General features: G+C 45.1%; 1 protein-coding gene across 3 annotated transcripts; it reads right to left on the reverse strand.

The window, feature by feature from the left end:
* Positions 1–3,102: 3,102 nt before the first annotated feature.
* Positions 3,103–22,757, reverse strand: Adipor1 (adiponectin receptor 1). 3 transcript variants are annotated; one of them, XM_057769877.1, is made up of 10 exons: positions 22,570–22,757; positions 18,807–18,873; positions 17,915–18,017; positions 15,235–15,469; positions 12,229–12,345; positions 11,331–11,502; positions 9,480–9,666; positions 7,293–7,480; positions 4,245–4,438; positions 3,103–3,954 (listed from the first exon to the last, which is right to left on the reverse strand). In XM_057769877.1, exons 4-10 carry the CDS (start codon positions 15,373–15,375, stop codon positions 3,826–3,828), a joined length of 1,128 nt encoding a protein of 375 aa, XP_057625860.1. In that variant the 5' UTR covers positions 15,376–15,469; positions 17,915–18,017; positions 18,807–18,873; positions 22,570–22,757; the 3' UTR covers positions 3,103–3,825. The 3 variants fall into 3 exon arrangements, with proteins under 3 accessions (XP_057625860.1, XP_057625857.1, XP_057625858.1); XM_057769874.1 differs by lacking the exons at positions 17,915–18,017; positions 18,807–18,873; XM_057769875.1 differs by lacking the exons at positions 17,915–18,017; positions 18,807–18,873; positions 22,570–22,757 and adding an exon at positions 22,166–22,430.
* Positions 22,758–24,580: the final 1,823 nt, after the last annotated feature.

Consider the following 24,580-nt stretch of genomic DNA (forward strand, 5'->3'; position numbering starts at 1 on the left):
ACAGGCATATCTCTGTGAGTTCAAAGCCAGCCTGGTCCATATAGGGTTTTAGGCTTGAGTTACAGTGAGACCAACTTAAAAAGAAAGAAAAAATCCCTGCTGGTACATACCTGTAATCCCAGCTACTCTTGAGGCTGCTGCAGAATTAGTGGCGCAACAGAGTGAGTTCAAGGGCAGCCTGTTCAATTTAGTGACACCCTATCTCAAAATAAAGAGTAAAAAACAATTTCTTAGGTCAAAATTAAAAACAATGATAAAGAAGCTCAGAGTTCCACAACCAGATTGGCAGGAAGCAGAAAGAGAGACACTGGGCCTGGCTTGAGCTTCTGAAGCCTCAACTTTTCTGTCCCCCCCTCCCCCATTTCCTCCAACAAGGTCACACTTCCTATTCCCTGTCGAGTAGCACCATTCTCTAAGGATCAAGCATCTAAATATGTGAGCCTATGGGGGCCATTTCAAACCAACACAAAAGTAAAGCCCAACATTCTACTTACACTAAATCGGTATCTTTCCATTTAAACACTGAATTGAAGAACAAGAAGTCTGTTTTGTCCCTCTCCCCATGGAGCATTCAATACCTGATGATTAAATTTTATCCAAATATTTCCTAGATAAGGATAAAAATAGATCTCAATCTAAATTCACATGTTTTCTGATTGGGTTGAAGTCTTCTTTCGTCAGAAAAGCTATCATCAAAGCAGTATGAAAAATCATATTACAAAGAGTTATTTAATTATTTATGGTGCGGGAGAGATAGCTCAGTGTTTAAAAGTGCTTGCTGCTCATCACAAATGCATTCAACTTCAGCCTCAAAAAAGAATAATTTCTAGGCTGGAGAGATGGCTCAGTGGTTAAGAGCACCACCTGCTCTTCCAAAGGTCCTGAGTTCAATTCCCAGCAACCACATGGTGGCTTACAACCATCTGTAATGAGATCTGGTGCCCTCTTCGGGCCTGCAGGCAAAGCACTGAGGATACTATATATGTAATAAATAAATAAATCTTTAAAAAAAGAAAAAAAGAATAATTTCTAAAAATTGGGACTGGGAGCTGGGTGGGTGGCACATGCCTTTAATCCCAGCACTCAGGAGGCAGAGGCAGGCCTGGTTTACAGAGAAAGTTCCAGGACAGTCAGGGATATACAGAGAAACAAGGTCTCAAAAAAACAAAACAAAACAAATTGGGACTTGGGGCTGGAGAGATAACTCAGCGGTTCAGAGCACTTGCTGTCCTTGCAGAGGACTTAAGTTGGGTTCCCAGCACCCATGTGCTGGTTTTCAAACATATGTAACTCCAGCTCCAGGGGATTTGACTCCCTCTCCTGGCCTCCCTAGACACTACATGTACATGGTGCACACACAGGTAGATAAACACTCATACACATACAATAAAATCTTAAAAAATGAATTCTCAAGGTTCCCATAGTATAGTTAGCAAGAATTGAAAAATGCTTGTGTTGGAAAATAGATGAGCAAGTAGATTAGAGCCCCATTTTCTTCTCTGATTGTAGAATGTCATGTTCACAGAACCTATAGACTCCTGATTCCTCACTTTGGTTTCCTGTCTGTATCTTTGTCACTAATATTTAGCATATGAGGAAAGAACAATTTTGTTGGGAAAAATTAAAAATACTAAAATTAAAAACTACATTGTCTGATTTCTGTAATGTGATTATTTATTTGCTTCCTGCAACCAGAATCCGATGTTAATACCAACAGGACAAATTATTAGTCATAATCATCTGTGCATTAAAGACTAATGTTTCCTAAAATTAGAACTGGCTACTTCTCATGAAGCTCTGGTTATAGAATCCAACTGGCCATTTGAAAAACTAAAACAATAATAAATTATTTCAAATACTACAAATAGCAAATAAAGCATTTCACAGAATATAAATGACAGATGGCTAGGGGACATTCACTCTAGATAGAATATTACTTTTACGGGGTGTGGTACATAGCTGTAAACCCGGAACTCAGGAGGCAGAGGCAGGAGAATCCAGCTTGAGGCCTGACTGGGCTATGTGGTTATGCCGATCTGGCTGGAGTGAAATGGCTTCTCCTTGTCTGTTTTCATCTTGCTGTGTAGTCCTGGCTGACCTGGACCTCACTATGGAGACCAAGCTAGTCTCAATTGATAGCAGCCCAGCCTTTTCTGCCTCCTGGCTGTGGGAATGAGAGGCATACATCACCATGTCCCCCTTGTCCTTTTGGTTTTAATTTCTATCTCCTGGATTACCACTTGAGACTAAGAAACATTTTGTTTTTTGGCCTACATGAATTGTTTTTCTATTTTTGTTTGTTTGTTTTGGAGACAGGAGTTATGCAGTCTTAGCTGTCCTGGAACTCACAAAGATCCTCCTGCCTCTGATGTGCTGGGATTTAAAGGTATTACCTTTAATTACCACATCTGGCTAAATTGTTTATTTCAAAAGATGACTCGTCCTCAGTTGTACCAACTTTCATGTGAACACACTGTAACTCACGACTCAGTTGGCTGTTCATTTGCTGAGAATTACCACTAGCTTACACCACACAATGAACAGAGCCTCTTAATCAGGTTCAGTAGAATTCACAAAGGTATCAAAGACCATAAATTACCCTTTGGTGAGACAATCATATCAAATACAGTGGGCTTTTGTGGGTGGGGTATGTGTGAGGGAGTATAGACATGCAGGCCAAATGACACCTCAGGAGTTGTTCTTCAACCATGGTCCACTTTTTTTTAAAAGACAGGTTCTCTAGCCTGGAAGTAGCTAAGTTAGGTTGGCTGGGAGGGCGGGCAGAGATCTACCAATCTGTCTCCTCAGTTCTGGGATTACAAGAGCATGCCACCCTTCCCTAGTTTTGTATGTCACACACTGAACTGACTGAGCTATTCTCTAGCGGGGCACCTCCAGTGGGCACAGCAGTGTTCCTAACCGGGTGTCTGGGTGGTGCTACTGCACTAGAGATCAGAAGCTGGAACGGAATTGTGCTTATTCACTGACCACAGAGTCTGACTGTCAGGAAGATTCAGATTTGTGTCTCAGTAAAAGCTGGAGTCATCTCAAGCTTCAATTCTCTGGAGTTGTGAGCAAGCAGTTGAGACAATACACGTTAACTCTTTGAATGCCAAGCGTTGTCTGTACTTTCTTTTATTATCATAATAGTCTTTGAGTCAAGGTACATAGCAATGATAGCAGGTTTCTTTTTAAAGCTTAGTATTAAATATTAAATATCTTCCCCATTTTAATTTTACATTACTCTGCCAAGAAAAAAAAAAGGTTTTAAACTCAAGTTATTTGAAGCCTGGACATACTTCCATGATTAGCCGGGCTACATCAAGGCGGTGGCTTTGTTTGTCCTGCCATATAAGCAGGTCTAGGCCCTAGAAAGACAGGACCAGGTTATAATTGTTTTTGAAAAGTGTGCTACAAAAACGGATGGCCTGTTATCAGCCAGGTTACAAAGTAAGGATGGGGGTAAGGGAGGGATATTTTCTTCAAGAAAAAGCAAAACATAATTTCTGAAGAATCCCAGTTCATACTTTTTTCCCCAAAATGGCTGGAGGAATGGGTGAAATCTCAACATGAGCTTCATAGTCCTATCTTTGAAGGACTAGCAGTCCTTGCTGAGGTGGCTGCTGAGGAGGTGGCTCCCAGCCAGGGGATGGGAAGGGGAGGTTTATTGCCCGGTGGCTGTGACAGTGAGCTGAAGCTGACTGGTACTCACTTCTCTAAGGTTTCTTCTAGAAACAGACAACTCAGACTCTCCCTCTTACTTCAGCAAGGAAGTTATTTTTAAAAGCACTTGGGAAGTTCCTCCTCCACCCTCAGTGGGAAGGCTCAGAGAAGGGAGTCGTCGGTACAGCCACCTTCCAGGCCATAACGGAATTCCTGAAGGTTGGAGACCCCATAGAAGTGGACGAAAGCCGCTGCTACCACCAGGACGTGGAAAATCTGATGAGACTGGAACTGCGGAAGTAAACAGAGAGCCACCTTGAGGACAGAGGAGTGAGAGGAGCACCTGTCTCTTCTGGTCTCCCCTTAAAAACTGGCTGACATCACAGAAGTGATACTTGCTATAGAACATTACAAAAAAACTATGTAAGAGACATCAGGGTTAATTCAGGTTATCCTCTTCCTTCAGTCACAACGCACAGTCAAATACTTCATGACCCCAATCTCTCAGCATCCTTTACTCAGAGCTTTGGCCTTGGGTCAGTCACTCACCATCACAGGCCCCGCTAAGAGTCATTTCTTACCCATATGTCAAATTTTCCAGGAAAGAAGCGCTCAGGAATCCGAGCAGCATACAGGCCAGCTCCGGTGATGTACATCACAGCCATAAGGAAGAACCAGCCCATCTGGCCCACTGTGGTGGCCTTGACAAAGCCCTCAGCGATTGTAAAGTGCATGGTGGGTACAACACCACTCAAGCCAAGTCCCAGGAACACGCCTGAACAGAACAGACAGGAATGTCAAACAGGAATCACTACATGGAAGGCGCTGCTTCAAATCTGGAATTTATGTATTTATAAAAACTGTTTTCTGATGAATATTACAAGTTTAGGGAATGCTGGCAAAGAGGACTAACAGTCAGCAGACAGCTCTTGTAGGCTGAGGGGATCCTGTGCCCTCTTTTGGCCTCCGTGGACACCTGCACACACACGGCTGACAGACTCACACATATACACAAATAAGATAAATAAGGTGGGGTGGAGCTAGCTGGTGGTGAACTCCTTTAATCCCAGAACTTGGGAGGCAGAGGAAGGTAAGATCTCTTTTAGTTCCAGGCCAGCCTATCTATATATTGGGTTCTGGGTCAGCCAGGGCTACCTTGTGAGATCTTTTCTCAAAACAAAATTTGAAAACATAGACACACACTCACACCCAAAAGTTCTGTCAAAAATCATCTGATAGCTGACCTAGTACGGATCATAGATGGCTAGAATCAGAGACTCCAAAGTCAGAAGAGTAGGCTTTCCATTAAATCATAGAAGGGATGAAGAGATGGCTCAGTGTGTAATAGTGTTTGCTGCTCTTCCGGAGACTTCCCAGTTTAGTTCCCAGCACCGAGGGTAGGCAACTCACAACTGCCTAGAACTCTAGCTGCAGGAGATTTGACATTCTCTTCTGGCTTCCACAGGCATGGGCACAAGTACACACTAACAGAGATTCATAATCATAAATAAATCTTTTTTTTAAAGGGATTATTAAAACACCTGCACAGGATCAAGCCAGTCAAATTTCAGCACGGATAGGAGAGAGGCTCACAAGTCCTACCACAGAGAAGCTGTGACAGTTGATGGACACTGGTAAAGGCAGTCAGCTTTCTTTGAGGGGTGCAGCCACTGGAAAGTTGTCTAGGCTTCAGTGGATGGCCACATAGTCATGCACATATGGGCACAACTGGACTCAACAGGCCATTTGAAAAAACAAAAAGAAAGGAAAAAGAGGATGTGAAGTTGAATGGGGGACAGGATGAAGAAGGTCTGGAAGGAAGCTGGAGGGAAGAATACATAGAATCAAAATACACTGTATACAAGCATGAAATTCTTAATAAAATTTACATTTTATAAATTTGTTTTATCTTTGTTTTTCTAGACCGGGTTTCTCTGTGTAGCTCTGACTGGCCTGGAACGTGCTCTGTAGACCAGGCTGGTCTCAAACTCAGATTTGCCTGCTTCTGCCTCCCAAGTACTGGAATTAAAGGTGTGCATCACCACTGCCCAGCTACAATTAACATTTTTCAAAAATCATAAAAAGACTTAAGTAACCAGGTCATCTGAGTAGAGAGAAGTTCCAGATGAGCAGCTACCTGGAGCTACAAGGACACACAAGTAACAATGAAGAATGAGCACTGTCTCCATCCTGTACACAACCAGGGTGAGGACTGTCTTCTCTACTTGCAGATGCCCTTGTTTAAACAAATAGTTGGTGCACAATTAATATTGCTTGTAGCTGAAGATGAAAAAAACAGCATATGCTGGACAGTGGTGGTGCACGCTTTTAATCCTGGGACTTGGTGGGGGACAAAGGCAGGCGGATCTCTGTGAGTTCAAAGAAAGCCAGGTTTACAGAGAAACCCTGTCTTGAAAAACTGGAAAAAGAAAGAGAAAGAGAGAGGGAGGATGGTTGTAGAGAGATGGTTCAGCAGTTAAGAGCACTGGCAGCTCTTTGAGAGGATGAGGATGTCCCAGTACCCCCATGGTAGGGGATCCAATATCTTCTTCTGACTTCTACCAACACCAGGCATGCAAGTGGTGCATAGACATACATATGGACAAAAGAACCCTACACGTAAAATAAACTAGAAAAAAAGTTACGGGTTCTGAAAACTAATAGTAATAAGACTCTAGATGAGGCAACATAAGGAAGATGTCTAAATGTTTATTGCTATTACATTAGTTGCTACTAATCTTTATGCTCAAGATATTTTATTCACAATTCCTGGTAAAATGCCCCACGGTATGTAAATTTTTTGTTTGTTTTTTTGAGACACGGTTTCTCTGTAGCTTTAGTGCCTGTCCGGGAACTAGCCCCCCCCCCCTTTTTTTTGCTTATTTTGAGACAGAATCTTGATCTGTATATAGTCTATACTGCCTAGGAACATAAGCAATCTTCCTGCTTCACTCTCCCAAATACTGGGATTATGGGCATGAACACCACACTTGGCTTGGGTATGTCAATTTTCATTCCCTTGTCTGAGTGCTTAGAATTCAGTCACTAAAATGACTGCGCTTGATACACATTCCAAACATCCCCCCACCCCCACAGGGTTTCTCTGTGTAGCCCTGGCTGTCCTGGCTTGCTTTGTAGATCAGGTTGGCCTTGAACTTCTGATCCAGGCACATCAACCTCTTGAGTAATTGGGATTAGAGTAGTGTTTTTCAACCTGTGGGTCGAGACCCTTTTGGGGGATGTTCAGCATTCCTTTCTCATAAGTCACCTAAGACCATTGGGAAACACAGATATTTATCTTATGTTTCATAACAGTAGCAAAATTACAGTTGTGAAGTAGTAACAAAAATCATCCTTCCCACCCCCTTCCCAAGATAGGGTTTCTCTGTAGCTATCGAGCCTGTCCTGGAACTCGCTCTGTAGACCAGGCTGGCCTCAAACTCACAGAAATCTGCCTGCCTCCCGAGTGCTGGGATTAAAGGCGTGCACCACCACCGTCCGGCCACAACAAAGATCGTCTTATGGTTGGGGTCACCACACATGAGGAACCGTATTAAAAGGCTGCAGCATTAGGAAGATTGAGAAATGCTGGACTAGAGGCATGCAGCACCAAGCCCAGCTGTACTTACCTGCTCTTGTCTGCCGGTGCTTAGGAGTGGCAAACCGATCCCACTGTGCCACAATGATGGCAGAAATGCCCAGGACACAGACGATGGAGAGGTAGATGAGCCGTGGCTGTGGGGAGCAGTAGAAGGAGTAATAGAGCCAGGGGACAAAGCTCCCCATGATCAGCAGAGCAATCCCTGAATAGTCCAGTCTAAAAACAAGTAACAAAAATCAAGCACATGAATGGGGGAGATGAAGAATCCTGTGGCTCATTACATATTAACTTTCTACTGCACCCAGACCGACCCTCTCCAGTCTCCACCTTCTCAACCCTACAGGGGGCACTAAACTGGACTCAACAGGTCATTTGAAAAAAACAGAGGGGGGGAGAGGGGGAGAGGAAGGGAAAGAGGGAGAGAAGGAGGGAAGGAAAGAAGGAAGAAAGGGAGGGAAGGAGGGAGGGAGGGAGGGAGGGAGGGAGGGAGGGAGGGAGGGAGGGAGGGAGGAAGGAAGGAAGGAAGGAAGGAAGGAAGGAAGGAAGGAAGGAAGGAAGGAAGGAAGGAAGGAAGGAAGTTGGGAGGGGACGGTAGGGAAAATCTGGAAGGAAGCTGGAGGGCGGAATAGATAGAATCAAAATATACAACTATAAAATTCTTGATAAAATTTACATTTTGTTTTGTTTTTCAAGACCAGGTTTCTTTGTGTAGCCCTGACTGTCCTGGAACTCACTCTGTAGTTCTCGATTCCACAAGGTTAAGCACATTTTACTTTCCAGTAAAAAATTCTCTAAGAAAGCCAGGCATCTGGTGCACACCTGCAATCCTAGCACCTAGAAGGTGGAGGCAAGAGGATGGGAGTTCAAGGCTACACAGAGAACTTAAGGCCACATAAGAGCTGCATAAGACACTTTTAGAAATTCTGCCACAGCACAGCTGGTTCCCAGCATCGCGCTCAGGAAGAGCTTTGGGGTATTTCCCCAACTTGACACTTAGATAAGGAGCATTGGGGGATTTTTGTTGTTAGGTACCCTACCATGGCCTCCCATTCATTCATTCTCATGCCTCCGCATCCTGAGTGCTGATTACGGTTATGTGCTACCATGCTCGGCATAAGATACTTTTATGTTTTGTTTTGTTTTTTTGAGGCAGGATTTCTCTGAGTAGCTGACTGTCCTGGAACTCACTCTGTAGACCAGGCTGGCCTCGAACTCAGAGATCCACCTGCCTCTGCCTTCCAAGTGCTGGAGTCAAGGCTGTGTGCCACCTCACCCAGCTGGTATTGATACTTTTGCCTGTCCTGTTCTTATTGACTTTTCCCTTTAAATTATTTGTGTGTATGTCTGAGTAGGGAGGCCAGAGTTGGTTCTTACTTTCTACATGTGGGTCCCAAGACTGAACTTGGGTTATGGTGGCAAGTGCATTTATCCACTGAACCACCTGACCAACTCTCCTTTGGAGTGAGTCTTGCTCTCTATCCCCGGCTGACCTGAAATTCATGATGTAGCCTGAGCTAGCCTGAAACTCCCAGCATTTTCCTGCCTTAGCCTCCTGAGGCTCCTTTAGGAGTTCAGGCTTGTCTCAAATTTCTGTGCTCTCATGGTCCTCCTGTCTCAGCTCACTTAGTAGCTGAGAACAATCCCACTTTGCTTGGCACTGACCTAATGTTACTCAGAGAAACGAAATAATCACTAAGAAAGCATGAACAACAACCACTACTCAAGTAAACAGAACCCCATGCTGAGTTGGGGACAGTGACTGTGCCTGACAGGCAGCAGATCTGATGTGTCTAGCAATGCCTGGCCAGCAAAGATAAGCTTTTCGGGGGGGGGGGGGGGACAACACTAGTAGTATGAAGCACAGACTGCCTGCCACAAACCACAGGCTGAGCCAAAGATAAGCTAGTGTTATGTACACAGTCTTGAGAGCAACCCAGCGACACCTCAAGCTTCACAAAATACAGTACTGCTTCAGTAGAAAACGTATCCCAGGATTGGTTTCCATCTGCTGGGGAGGTTGTGGGAAGTTTATCATGAAGTTTTTACAAGAAAAACTTCATCATCTTGTCATAACAACAGACGAGGAAACTTCACTTCCTTGGGCACAACAGGGATTCATTAAGAGTTAGTTACGGAGGCTCCAAGTACCTGCTCAGTACAGGGACAAGATGTGACAATAATGCACATGGTTTTCACTACTGCTCTTTCAACTTACTTAGAAAAAGTCCGTGAGACTTTCTCTGAGTGACAATAGACAGTGTGGAAGAGCCAGGAGAAGCTGAGGCAGAGCACTGCACCGAGGAAGAACATCCCGAACACCACCTTCTCCTGCAGGGGAGCCATGAAGTACATATTTGGTCTGAGCATGGTCAAGATTCCCAAAAAGAGGAACAGCACGAAACCTGCGCAAAGGAAAAAGGAAAAACAAACCCCTGAGGAAAAGTGGAACGCAGCAGCAAGACAGCTGATGTGTCTATCAGTAAACAGGAGCATCAGCCTTGAGAACTCCCAGACAAAGACAACTCATTTTTATTTTCATATTTTTGGTTTTTTGAGACAAGGTTTCTCTGTGTAACTGTGGATATCCTCAAACTCAGAGATCCACCTGCCTCTGTCTCTCGAGTGCTGGGATTAAAGATGTGGGCCACCACCACCTGGCAAGACATTTTATCTTTGAGACAGGGTCTTGAGTAACCGTGGCCGGCCTCCAACTCCTTATGTAGCTAAGGACGCTCTTTCTCATCTTCCTGTCTCCAACTCCGAGTACTGGGATTACCGGCATGTACCACCATGTCCAGTGTGCTTGGTGCTAGGAATCAAACCCAGGGGCTTTTTGAGGCCAGGCATACTATCAGCTTTTCGTGTTCTCAGGTCACGAAAATACCATTCTGTGAGATGCTGGCATTTTGTTTTTACAGTGGCAAGTTAGAAAAGAGGAGTTCTCACCACAAGAACGTTCTACCAGGAATCCAATAGAACATACAGTATCATTTTCTCCTGTTTTGGCCCTTCTACCCTGTTGTAAAGATCAGCAATCAAATGCCAATTAAAGTCAATGGTAATTTAAAGGCAAGGCTCCTAATATCAATTATTCAGAGAAGCTTTATTTTCTCCTCATGGACAAACACTACAGAATTCCTTGGCACATAATACTTTTTTAGTTGTTTCTTTGTTTTCGAGACAGGGTGTAGTGGTTTGGAAGAAAATGGCCCCACTGGCTCACAAGGAATGATACTATTAGGCAGTGTGGCCTTGTTGGCGGAGTCTCAGATGCTCAAGCCAGGCCCAGTCATGCTCACAATCTCTTCCTGCTGCTTGTCTACCCAGATGTAGAACTTTCGGCTCCTTTGCCAGCATCATATCTGCCTGTGTGCTGTCATGCTTCCCACTATGATGACAACGGATTAAACCTCTGTACTGTAAGCCAGTTCCAATTAAACGTTTCCCTTTATAAGAGTTGCTGCAGTCATGTTTTCTGCTCATAGCAATAGGAACCCCAACTAAGACACACATCTGTAATCCCAGCACTTTAGTTTCTGTGAGTCTGAGTCCAGCCTGATTTACATAGGGGTTTTAGGCTGACCAGAGTCACATGGTGAGACTCTGTGTCTTAGTTATGGTTTCTATTGCTGTGAAGATACACCATGATCACAGCAACTCTTATAAAGCAAACGTATAATTGGGTAGTTTACAGTTCAAAAGTTTAGCCTATTATCACCATGGTAGTAAGCATAGCAACACACAGGCAGACATGGCGCTGGAGAAGGACCCGAAAGTTCTACATCTGGATAGACAGGAAGAGAATGTGACAAAGGGCCTTGCTTGAGCATCTAAGACCTCTAAGCCCAACCCCAGGGACACACTTCCTCCAACAAAACCACACCTACTCCAACAAGGCCACACCTCCTAACAGTACCACTTCCTGGGAGTCTGTGGGGCCATTTTCTAAACCACTACAGTGTGCACCACCACCAATGTAAGACTAGAGTTCTTGCTGAGAATGTTGCTCAGTGGTACAGCACTTGTCAATAAAAATTGGAATTTTTTTCTCATCTAAATCACTCACCAAGCAGATGAGTCCAGATGTTGCCAGTTTCTGTGTGGATGCGGAAGATGCTCTTGAAGCAAGCCCGAAAGGAGGGCATAGGTGGTCTGTGGCCGTGTAACAGGTAGTCATTGTCTTTCAGCCAGTCAGGAAGCACGTCATACGGGATGACTCTCCAGCGCCCCTCCCAGACCTGTAATACACACGGCACCTTTAGATGGGCCACAGGGAAGGCTGGGCTTTCTGAGAATACCACACTGCAGAAGAACATGTCTAGGAGGCTGTCACTCAGGCCTTCGATGGTCCCACGTCACAATAAAATAAGTCTGGACTTGGAGATCCTGAAGATGGACAAAACACTACTAGCAGGGTACTGACTCATATTTTGACCAGTTTATGGTGAACCCCCTTTAGGACTCTTGAATTTTCAAAATTATTATAATGGGAGAAAACAAAGAAACTATAGATATGGTTTTCATAAACACAAATCCTCCCTCTGATGTTCTCCCAGAGAGTATCCCTTGGTCTCCTGCTCCTCTGTCCCCGTTTATAGTCTAAGTTCTTACAGGCTAATACTACATCCTGTAAAGCAGGAACTCTTTTGTTTGTTTGTTTTTCGAGACAGGGTTTCTCTGTAGCTTTGGAGCCTGTCCTGGAACTAGCTCTTGTAGACCAGGCTGGTCTCGAACCTACAGAGATCTGTCAAAGCAGGAATTCTTCTTTCTTTTAATAATGTATTTAATTTGCATGTATGTATGAGGGCATACATGTTCAAGAGTGTACATGTGAAGATCAGAGGACAACTTGTGGGACTGAACTAAGGTCATCAAGCAAATGTCCTTCAGCCCAGATAAGCTTGCCAGTTAGAACCATCCCAGACAAGCCTGCTCCCCCTTCCCTTCCCAGCTCTAGGCTGCACCTTATATACGAACTCCTCCATCTTCTCCATGGCATGGTGGGCTTGCAGAGGAAGCGTTAGTACCCGCACCTCCTCCTCCTCTTCCTGAGGCACTGGGCATGTCTGTTCTTCTTCAGCCTAAGAATGACAAACACACAATCTAGACATCGTCTCTGAACCTGAAGAATTTCTGAGGTGGTCCAGAGTAGCTCAAACTCACGGTATTCCAACCAGCCTCTTCGTAAAGCCAAGGCTTCCTATCCCAAACATGACACTGCCTGAGACTCTTACTTCATCAATACTAGAGTGTAAGCTCTATCTGGCACAGAGGAGGAAGACTGACAGAGACTGGCCTTGGAAGGACACAGGCTTAGTGCACCAGCCCTAGATTGTATTCATCTTAATTTAATCTCATTACTTAAATATTATTTCAGGTATATGTTGCCTTAGATATATCTGTTCTCGTAAAATATTTTTTTTTATTTTAGTGTGCGTGTATGTGCACATGTCAAGGCATACAGAACTCAAGACAACTGAGGGAGTTGATTCTTTCCTTCTGCCATTTATGTTCCAGGGGTCAAACGATCAAACTCAGTTCATCAGGCTTAGGAACAAGCACCTTTACGGAGCCATCTTCCAGCCCCCATTCTCTCGGAGGACAAGTGGTCCACAACTTTCCCAAATAGTCTTATAGTCTTATCTTGCAACCTACTAATAATTATCTATCTATCTATCTATCTATCTATCTATCTATCTATCTATCTATCTATCCATCCATCCATCCATCCATCCATCCATCCATCCATCCATCCATCCATCCCTCCTTCCTCCTTCTCTCTCTCTCTCTGATAGGGTTTCTTTCACTATGTAGTCCTGGCTGGCTTGGAACTCATTATATAGGCCAGGTTGGCCCCTCAACTCAGGATGATCCACCTGCCTTTGCTCCTAAGAGCTGGGATTGAAAGTGTACACAATCATGTTCAGCTCCAGTCCACTGACTTTCAAAATAAAACAAAAAAAGATGCCTTAGTGATTACGTTGACAATCTTATTTGTTGTTCTCTGATCACTTACTCTGGGACTGCTCTCATGACAACTGTGACCAACTGTGACGGCATATACTTTGAATCCCAGCACAGGGAGGGGGATCACTGTGGTTCGGAGGCCAGTCTAGTCTACAAGGTAAATCAGTAAGTTCCAGGCCAGTAAGAGCTACATAAAACAACAACAAAAAAACCAATAAAATAAAAAGGGGAGATGGCTCAGTGGTTAAGAAAACTTAATTGCTCTTCCAGAGGACTGGAGTACATTCCGGCATGGCAGCTCACAAGTCCTGTAACTCTGGTTCTAGAGGATCTGATACCCTCTTCAAGCCCCCAGATTCTTGCATGCATGTGGTGTGTGTACAACACATCCACATAAAATACATATTTTCTTAAAAAGTCAAAGTGTCAACCATTTTGAACCCAAAGCAACTCCCAGGCACATGGGGCCTCAGATCTGGTCCACTCATTCCTGGGCCAGCCAAGTGTACCCAACACAGCAAACTTTACTTACTTACTTATTTAAGGCAGGGTCTATGTAGCCCAAGCTGTCCTGGAACTCAATATGTAGACCAGGCTGTCCTGGAGCTCACAAAGATTGTCCATCTCTGCCTTCTAAGTGCTGGTATTAAAGGATTAAAGGGATGAGCCATACACCCACATAAGCACAGCAATTTTTGTTGCTGAGGCTATTTTTGAGAAAAGGTCTATATAGCCCAGGCTAGGCTCAATTTGCAATCCACCTGCCTCAGTCTACCAAAGTTTGAAAGTACCAGCATATGTTACCATGCCTGGCTCCCAGGATAGTACCTGCCTTTTTTTTAAAAAAAAAAAAAAAAAAAAGCCCACCAGTACTCAGGAGGCAGACGCAGGCAGATCTCTGAGTTCAAGGCCAGACTGGTCTACAGAACAAGTTCCAGGGCAGCCAGTGACACAGAGAAACCCTGTCTCAACAACAACAACAACAACAACAACAACAACAACAACAACAACGGAGTGAGAAAGGGAGAGGAGACACTGATGGGGCCTGGCTGCTCGCTCTCTGGGGTGTCCTCACTTTCCCTGCGTGAAGACCCTAATCCCTCTCAGATTCTACTGTGCAGATTACAGCCTGCTCACCCCAAAATCCATTTTCCTCTTCTCCTAAGGAAGAAAGCCCCTAGGTTAAAGGGTGGCGATCCCCCTAAGACATGTCCCAGCCCTCCCATGAAGAACAGGACTGAGGTCTGCCTGGAGGGCCACAAGGTCTTTCCCCTTATTTTTATTTTTTTTTTTTTGGTTTTTCGAGACAGGTTTCTCGGTAGCTTTGGTGCCCGTCCCACAACTAGCTCTTGTAGACCAGGCTGGCCTCGAACTCACAGAGATCCACCGGCCTCTGCCTCCCGAGTGCTGGGATTAAAGGCGTGCGCCACCACCGCCCAGCTCCTTACTCATTTAAAGAGGAAGGAGTAGAGCCATTCCTCCTTCATGATGCAAGAATGTTCATGTGAAGGGAGACACTAAGAATTAGGAAAGATCTGGCAGTGGTGGCACACGCCTTTAATCCCAGCACTTGGACAGCAGAGGCAGGAGGATCTCTGTGAGACCAAGGCCAGTTTGGTCTACAGAGTGAGTTCCAGGACTAGGAAGAGGAGAGGGATGTGATGGGGAGCATCCCATCAGCTCTGGACTGGTTACTTCCAGGATCCTTCTACCCGAAAAATTTCCACTAGTCAAGCTTGACTCATGTTCACTTAGTGATTATTTTATTTCAGTTCTGCTGGACATTGGGTTTACAAAGGTACTGGGTGCTCTTCTGGGAAATTAACTCCCCAAAGTTCACAGTGAAAAAAATAAAAATATCTATAAGTGAGCACAACAAGGCTTGCACAGAGCTACTCCCAGGGTGCTGTGGTTACTGTGGAAGTAAGGTGAGATCTTAAACGATAGGCTGATGAGGCTCAGGAGGGCGCTGGGCAAGGCAACAACTCTGGAAGACAGCCTACCTTTGCTGGGCTGGTGGTTGTCCGCTTGCCCTTCTCCTCCAGCAGGGGTCCCAGTTCAGCCAGTTCCACTGTGTCAGTTTCTCTGTTACCAGAAGGAGCCCCATTGCCCTGTGCCACCGCAGGCCCTTTGTGGGAAGACATCTGGCTGGTACCTCAATACCCTGCAGCTTCAGCTTGAGGAAAGGTTTGGGTCTCTCAGCCCCAGGGGGCAGAGATCTTCCTGTGATGGTAGACACTGCAAACACAAACATGAGGGGTGTTGACATGGAATTCATTTCTGTAATTAATTCTACACTGAATATGATACAGCTAATCAGCGTACCTACGCTAATTGTAAGGACTAGCTCACTGTTTAAATGAAATCTGCTGTCTGCTTTAGAATATTATGCTTCACCAGAAACGGTAATCTCAGATCTACACATATATAAAATCTCATATACATTTATAATCTCATTATATACATAGTTTTCTTTCCCTTCACAGGTTTTATTGTTACTATACCAGACTGTCACCAACACAAAATGGGTACCCACCCCGAAAAGGCTCTCCCACAGGAATGGCGCCATTTAATGAGAAAAGAAATGCCCACCACTGCTCAAATTCTTTCTCCCCATGAAAGGCCTAGATGTGAAATCAACAACAAAAATAGAGATTTGCCGTAGACTATACCCGTTACTGTCTAACTGGTTGTTTCATTGCAATGTACTCAATAAATCCATTTTCTTCTTTTGGGGGTAGGGGGCTTGAGATCAGCCTCACTGTGTAGCTCCAGTTAACCTGGAACTTGATATGTAAACCAGGCCAGTTTCAAACACAGAAATCAACCTACCCTTGCCTCTGGAGTGCTGAGATTAAAGGTGTTTGCCACCATGCCTAGCTTTTTTTCTCTTTTATGTGAAATACACATCTGGCTACAATTATTAAAAGCTCACACAGGTTTGGTAATGGATTAAATGCCAAGTGAACTCCTTTGGCCTTTATCTACATACACCTGCACAAGTGTGCCTTGTGTGGCTGTACTCAAGATATGCTCACTGGTTGATTCTTCTGCAAAATCTACTAATGTTTTGAAGGTTACTGTTGGGTTCAAGGCTCTAATAACAAGTTTTCATCACACTTCTCTAACAGCAAACAATGACTTACCTGGAAGCAGGAAGCCGAAGACGAGGACGCACCCCAAATTCACCCTCTGCCACACACATACCTAATCACCAGCTCTTCAAGAGCGTGTCCCGATCACCAGAGCCCATAAACTTAAGCCCCATTCAAATGACTTTTTTATAAACTAGATACAGGCATTCAAGATCATTTAAGGAAATCAGAATTCAGTCTTCTCAGAAAACTCTCAAACATCTTAGGATTTTCTGCATTGGACTTGCAGTGTTTTCAAATTAGGCTTCAGGGAGATATAAATGATATAAAAACGGAAAGGAATGTTTCCAAAGATTCCTACTATGTTGTAAATTACCAAGCCTTCCTTCTTCCAGAGACAAGGGCCCTTGTTACTCATAGCAACAGCCCTAGTCAGAATAATAATACAGGACAATGTAGAAAAAACAGAGTGGGTTGTATGATGAGAGAGAAATTTAAACTTAAGAGCCTGACTCTTTCATGTTAAGACATAAACATGACTATTCCCCAAAGACACACTGCTTCACCCATGGCAGCTCGCTATATAAACAAACACCTTTGGCATCTGTATTAGTTTTTACCCAAGAGTAATCTCAGCTCCCTCCCAGAGATTATAATTAGGTATATGTAGGGTATGGTAATTCTTAGGTATCAACAACTAGATTAAGAAGCATCCAGATAGTTGGCAAAGCATTCTTTGGGGTGCTGGGTTTCAGAAAGATGCTGCCATTGGATTTAGTGACCCAAGAGAGGAAGACCTGCTCTCACCCTTGAAAGGGAACATCATCCAACAGCAGAACAAAACAGAAGAAAAGTGACCTTTTGAAGGGGTATGGTGCCTTTAATTCAGCACTCAGGCAGAGGCAGAGGATCTGGGTGAATTCAAGACCAGTGGTCTACATAGAGTTCCAGGCCAGCCAGAGTTGCACAGTTACACTCTCTTAGATAAATAAATAAACAAATAAATTTAAAGTGTTCTCCTTTAAGTAATGGAAGCTTCTTGTAGACAGAACTCTAGGCTGGCCTTTGGACTCTCTGGGACAAGCAGCCAGAGCCTCCAGCATTCAGCCTTCATTTGGTAATCACACCATTGCATTCCCTGATTCTCTAGCTTGCAGATGGTCTATTTGGAGAGTTAACCTCCACGCTCACATGGGTTAATTCCCCCTATCAAATGTCTGTACCTACCTGCCTGCCTGCATGCTTCCTATTGGTTCTGGAGATGTCTAATATTTTAATCTGCCCTCAGGTGAAGGCATCCTCCAAACTCATGTATCATCCTATGCTTAACACACACGCAAAGCTGAAAGAGTCAAATCTAGTTACAGTAAGATACAAACAATAACTCACTACATCGCACACCTTTATGTCAACACAGCCAGTTCCTCCCCCTTAAAGTGTGCAAGACTGTGACAAGACATTTGCCAACATACACACAATCACAGTCAACACTTGAGCTCAAGAGGAACAGGAAACGGGAGGCCCCTGGAAACCTCAGTGGATAAGCAACTCACATGAAAAGAAATATTGGGAAATCGTAACTGCTGACCTCAAAATATACTTCTTCAAAGGGAAGTCCTACGGAATAAACAGTTCTCAGAGATCAACTCATAACACTGAGTAGCAAACAGCTTCGGTCATCTTTGAGAAGTCTGAAAAGCAGGGCACACGAAACTACCAGTTACAGCAGGCAACCAGGGAAGAAACTAAAACAAAAGAGCCCACATTCTGAAACACAATAATAATACATGGGTCCTAAAATGATACAGTTTTTGTCTGTACTTCAAAATGAATGAAGGGGGTACAATACAGCCAACCAACATGTGCTTTACCATCATACCACTGGTCAAGGTTTGTGCCTTTTTTCTCTATTGTGGGGTTGGCTTCTTCTCATCCTCTTCCCCAGAGTAAGCCTTCTCATTCACTGAATACTTAACAAACTTATTTAGTAGGACAAGGTCCTGTGTAAACCAGAAATTGAACAGTTTCTATCACTGTCTTTGGTATAATCAGATGGCTTAAGTTAACTTGTGACATGTCCACATTAAGTGACATGATCTCACCGCTCGAGAACAATGGTCACACACTTAATTCAGTTGAGTGCTGTTTAAATCTTCCACAAGAGGCACAAGGATAATACAAACTTTAAGTTGTACAGTAAAAGTCCAAAGATCAGAAACAGAATCCAACTTGGTGGTTTTACTAGTTTCTTTAATTGACCATAAAAAGTTTTGTGACTTCAAATCCTTTGGACAAAATGTTATTATCTTTTCGTTTCAAATCACCTGATTCTACTGATCCTGTCCAGCTCCTCTGCCACTAGCCTCTAGCCCCGCCCATCTTCTAGTCTTGAAACCTGAAGCCATCCCAGTGAGCTCACAATGAAGCCCTCAGCCACAACTCCTCATACAAAATATATCATCATGCATTAATGTACATACAATGGAGGTCAATGGAGATCATGTCAGCATAGTGAGAAAAGTCCATTGTCCAGTTTGGTCTTCTAAACTGTAGCAACACAGAGACAGGAAAGGAAGAGAAGGATCTGAGGTCTGGCAAGGAAAGAGAGCAGTAACACTAGGCCTTGAAAATAACACTGCTGTATGGTGGACCAGTCACCAACAACAGGGAATTAGAAGCGTCTTAAGTCTGTCAATTTAAATTCAACACAAACCCCTAAGGTGCTAAGACTGATTCCAGGAGACTTAGGAGAACCAAGATGCAGTTCAACTTTCTGCCTGCACTCTATGTCCTTTTGCATTTTAGAGGAAACACCTTTCCTCTCAAATGAGCCACACCCAACACAGCAAATTATAATTGAGTCAAACTCAAGAGTGCATTTTTGTTGGGATTTCTTCAACTCAAGCTAATAAACTTTACCACCTAGCTTCCCTACTGGATAAACGTAAGCTATTATAGAGTAAAGCTGTGGAGGAGAAGGCATTTGTGCTCCTACAAACAGGATAATCCTGCACCAAACTTGGGAGAAAAGTTGAGTTTTAATCACCGGCCAATTAGCTGGAGAGTTTCCCTTAGAGATTTGACGATAATTCTTCCAAGTTTTCTAAGCTATGACACACACTTTCCCTGCAGCCAAAGGCTCAGGGGGTCCAGAAGATTTGACCTAAGGTTCTAGAAGACCAGCCTAGCAGTCCAGCCAGAGACCCATTTCTCCTCTAAGTCGCCTTTGTTAGGGAGGTTAGTATCATAGCTCTACTGGGGAGAAATGAGTCAAGGCGAAGGTCAATGCTTGGCATTACCAACCACAGTAATGGGGCCTGCTCTTCATTTGATGCCAAGTGTCACTGACTCAGAATCCGAAGGGGAAGCAAGTCACAATCTAACTTCCTCTGTAGCTCTGCCAGTTAAAGCTACCCCAACGGAAGAAAACAGGTCTTTTAAATCTCAGAGACAGGTAAACTTTCCTAAATCCAGCTCCACCCAAAGGAGGAGGAGGAGTAGGAGGACCAGTTGGGGGATTTTCATGTCACCACCCCAACTCTTTTGAGACAGGGTTTTGCTAAGCAATCCTGGCTGGCTTGGGACATCCTATGTAACCTAGAGTCTAGATCTAGAAATGCTGGCAATCCTCCTGCCTCAGCCTCCTAGATGCTGGGATTACTTACAGGCATGTACCCATGCTCTGCCAGCTCAAGCACATTCCAAGTATTTGGTCAATATAGTTGCACAAGATAGCACGCACTCTAACCTGTGCACCCCCAAATTCACTTTAAACAGTGCACCCCTAAAAACCCACTGAAGCACAAGGAAACTGGTTGGCACTTGCTACCACTCATCACCTGGAACTGGTTTGGCTAGAGAGTATCTCAACATCTCTGCGATTCAAGACAGCTACAAACTTCATAAACATTAGTCACACCCCCAACATTTCTGAGCAGCAAAAATGGGACCAAGTTCAGCATGGTAATCTGATGAGCAGATTGGGGACAAAGGAACATTAAGGACAAAATGTAACAAGTTTGATGAGAACCAGCACCAGACAAGAAAAACATCATGTTACTTAATAAAGCTCCTAGATATGAAGATGACACAGCTCCTGGGAGTGACAAGTAGATGGGCGGATAGAGCAGCAGGGCTGTGCCAGAGTTCCAGCCCAGCTTTACACTCCTTCCTACAGAAGCAGAGAACTATTAACTGGCCTACAGCAAAGGGTAAGTTCTGTCCTGTAGTCTGAGATTATCTCCTGAGCACTCCAGAATGCACAGTCTGGCAGCAGAGAGAAGGCGAAGCAGAGTAACGAACTTGGAATGGTTGCTGACCGCCTCTGATGAGGAGTTACCGTGTTGTAAGTCAAGTTAGAGTCGGCCCGGTGGTTAACAGCACTTGTTGCTTTCCAGAGGACCCTGGCCTAATACCCAGCATTCGCATGCTGGCTCAGTCCTGAGGGATCCGATTCATCTTCTGTGGGCACCAGGCATGCACATGGTGCACACACATACATGCAGACCAAACAGTTGTACACATAACATTTTTTAAATAATAAAAAAAAATTAGCCGGGCATAGCAGCACACGCCTATGATCCCAGCATCCAGGAGGCAGAGGCAGGTGGATCTCTTGTGAGTTAGAGGCTGAGACCAGCCTGGTCTACAAAGAGAGTTCCAGGACAGCCAGGGCTGTTACACAGACAAACCCTGTCTCAAACCACCCCTAAAAGAGGGGGGTGTTAATCAAATAATTTTCTAATAGCATCACTATAAAGCTAACAAGTGCTGGAGAAACTGAGAAGCATCACTTTAGTTGAAATGATGAAGAAAGCTTTGTAGAAGTAGTTTAAGATTTGATAGGTACAGATAGTAGCAGGGCATTCCGGGAAGGCACAGTAATCTAAGCGAGGACGACGTGGAGAAGCAGGGCACCCAGAGCAGTGAATAATCCATTTTCCCATCAGGGAGTCTTAGAAAAACAAAACGAGTCGCCACGAAGAAACAGAAGTTAGCCTAACACCCTACTGAAGGTGGCATACTATGTCGACGGGCAGTGGGGGCCTATTAGCTCAAAGCTGCTTCCTAGGATTCTCTCTGACATGCAGGTAGTAGTTACTCATTTACTTTTTCCTCAGGAATCGTGTGATTTCTGGGCTACTGTGAACACAACCTGAGATTCTACTCTGCAAGTAGGAGCAGCTTTGTGAAGGTCCACACCAAAGTTCAATGCTTCACAGATAACACTAGCATTTTAAGACGGCTTTCTCAAGGACCCATCACTAAATAGAACACAGAAACCACTTCTGGAATAAAGAAATGTAGTGGCTGCAAGCCGGGAACCCTGACATTGCAATCTATTCAGCGCCATCCTATCTGAATGCCTGCAGCAAACTGCTGCTGTAACCCCCAGGAACAGCGGATGCACCATCACCGTCTGCCGGCACTATGAGAAGGCAAAGGCAGTAAACACATCCCAACACCACTTTGGTTAGGAAAAGAATCAGCCATTCCTATCTTCGTTTGATTTATCACGACACTCCAATTGCTGGGTTCTTTGGCCCGTCTGCTAAATACTCGAGGGAAATAATCTGATTAATATATCAGATCCCAGGGCCTCTTAGTGCTCCGCTGACATCCGAAACTGTGTAAACGGAAATTCGTCCAGCTTCTTCTTCACCCACGTAGCACCAGAAACCGAGGGCCAGGCACTTTATTTTTCTTAAAAGCAAGTACTAGAAGACCCAAATTCTCAAACAAAAAAAAAAAACCCATCTCTCAACCCTAGATTTCTGAGATGAAATCTGGTTCTTTCCCAACACTCTCAGCATCTGTTTACATTCTAGCTGAGTATTACCTTAGGCCTGTCGACTGTCCATCAACCTCCCCTCCAACTCTATCCAGGAGGGATCCCCGTCACGTTTGACCTGCGGATGGCTGTGGGGCCTTAGGGTTCCCGACCACCCGGGGCCGGTGCTCCCGCACCCAACTCAGCAGGCTCAATTCCGGGGGTCGCCAGCAGGGCTGGAACGCGGCCGTCTCCCGCGCGGCTGCGAAGGCAGCACTCCGGGACTGCTGGGCTCCGACCGCAGCGAGCAGCCCCCCAAACGGAGGCGGCGCGCGGTGGGAGGGGCCGGAAATGTTTACCGCGGACTTGACGGAGGGCCGGGCGGTGAGCAGCGATCCAGGGGCGGGCCACTCCCGGGCAGTCCCCTCCAGAGCCTGCAGGGCCCGCGTCCCGCCCACCCGCGGGACACTTACGGCCTGGCTGGCTGCTCTGCTGGGGGCCGCGGGGCCCGGGCGCTACATCCCGCGGCGTTGGAGGTGGCCTGCGGCCGAGGGGCGCCCGATTCTCAGCGCCCTGCCCGCGCCGGAAGGGCCGCGCGACCTCACGGCGTCACCTCCGCAGCCGCGTCACCTTCCCGGCGCTACCTCGCCCCTCCGATCCAGGCATTCCTGCGCGTGCCAATCACCCGCGCGCTCCCGCGCACGCCCCGCCTCGCCTCTGTTCTAACCAATAGCTCGCCCGGGCTGTCGCAGCTTGACCGCACATTGGCCAACCGCAAAAGCTGCTTCTCCGACCACACACACACTGGGCGCGTGACGGAAAAGGGAGCCGAGAGAATTAGAGCGGACCCTGGGAAGGAATGCTGAATTTCCCACCCTACTTCCTGGCTTTTCAGCTCGGAACACTTTTTTTTCTTCCCTCGGTGTTGGGAATTGAATCTCTGAGCAAGCCCTGTACCATTGAACTACATCTCTAGCACCGAAACACTTTATTTTTGTTTTGTTTTAAGAAAAGATTTAATTCTGCCACCCAGGGTGGGCTCGTACTCGCGGCAATCCTCCTGTCTCAGACTCTCAAATGCTGGGATTACAAACGTGCGCCACCATACACAGCCCCGAAACTCTTCATTTTTATATCCATTTCCTAATTTCTCCCTCTCTTCCTTCTGTATGTTATTTATGGAATAACTACCATAAGTATGGCATTCAGCTGGTTTGAGTTTTGGTTCCTGTTATTTCTTAGAAAGGGAGAAGTTGTTTCAAACAAGCCTAGCTTGACAATTTTCAGCTCCAACCCATGTTCCCATGTGACCCAGAGGGCACACCTGGAAAACAAGATGGGGTGTGTTTCTCTGCCGCAAGTAAACAACATAGAATTTAGGGACTGTCCTTTTTCCTTCACTCCAAAGAATGAAGCACCTCTAGTACAGTTCTAGATGCTGGGAAAGGTATGGATGCTAGGTGGATGTCCCAGGAGAGTGAAGTAGATTTTGTTCTGGTTAAAAGCATGGGCTCAGGGTTCACGTATACCCCGTTTCCTTTCCTAGCCAGCCTTCTCTTTCACTCCGGCTTCTGTACTGGATCCTTTACTGCACCGCCCTTCCCTCACCATCTTCCAAAAGATCCAGGCAGTTTACAATGCTCAGTTCTAAGTTTGGCTTTGGTAGCTGATAATCCCAAATTCAGTTTCAGGCTCTGCCATCTACTGACCAGCTGTATTTCCTTTAGCAAATCCTTAATCTTCAACTCACAGGATTAGCATAAGGATTATATTGTGCAATGTAGGTGGAATTCTTAGCATGGTACCTGGTACATGACTGTTACAACAAGATGTGAATTCTTCCTCCTCTGGCTCTTTCTCCGCTCCTTCCTATGTGGACCCTATACTTCTGCAGTAGTGTTGATCACTATGTGTTGAGATGATTTGCCACTTGTCTGTTTAGACTTGGAGGAGTTTGGGGGAGAAAATCTACCACCATCTGTTCTTGGTCATGGCTATAACCTCAGGATACTTTGAGTGCTCACATAATGGGTCCTTAATAAATGTTTGCAGTCATTTCTGCGCAAAACAAGGACTAGTAAGCTTCCATGCAGGAAGCTCTTTGCTGGGCTGCTTCACTAAGATCAATCATTCTAAGCAAGAATTTCCTTTCCGAAGGTGAGGTAGCTCACAGAACAGTGGTGCATACATACTGTCTAATCAAGATATATTAGATGGATATCACCAATAGGACTTACTGAAGAAATCTGTTCTCTTGCCACTAGGGTGTGTGAGCAAGTGTGTGTGAATTCTGAGGGTCTCATAAATCTTCTACCAAGAGCCTAAGAGACAGACACCCAGTTCTGTGCAGAAAAACAATGTTGCGAGACTGGAAAGATGGCTCAGCCATTAAGATCACTGACTGCTCTCCCAGAGGACCTGGGTTCAATTCCCAGCACCCACAGTTCTCAAATGTCTGTAACTTCAGTTCCATGGGATCTATGC

This window comes from Chionomys nivalis, chromosome 5 (genome assembly GCF_950005125.1).
Source record: "Chionomys nivalis chromosome 5, mChiNiv1.1, whole genome shotgun sequence".
Classification (NCBI taxonomy): Eukaryota; Metazoa; Chordata; class Mammalia; order Rodentia; family Cricetidae; genus Chionomys; species Chionomys nivalis.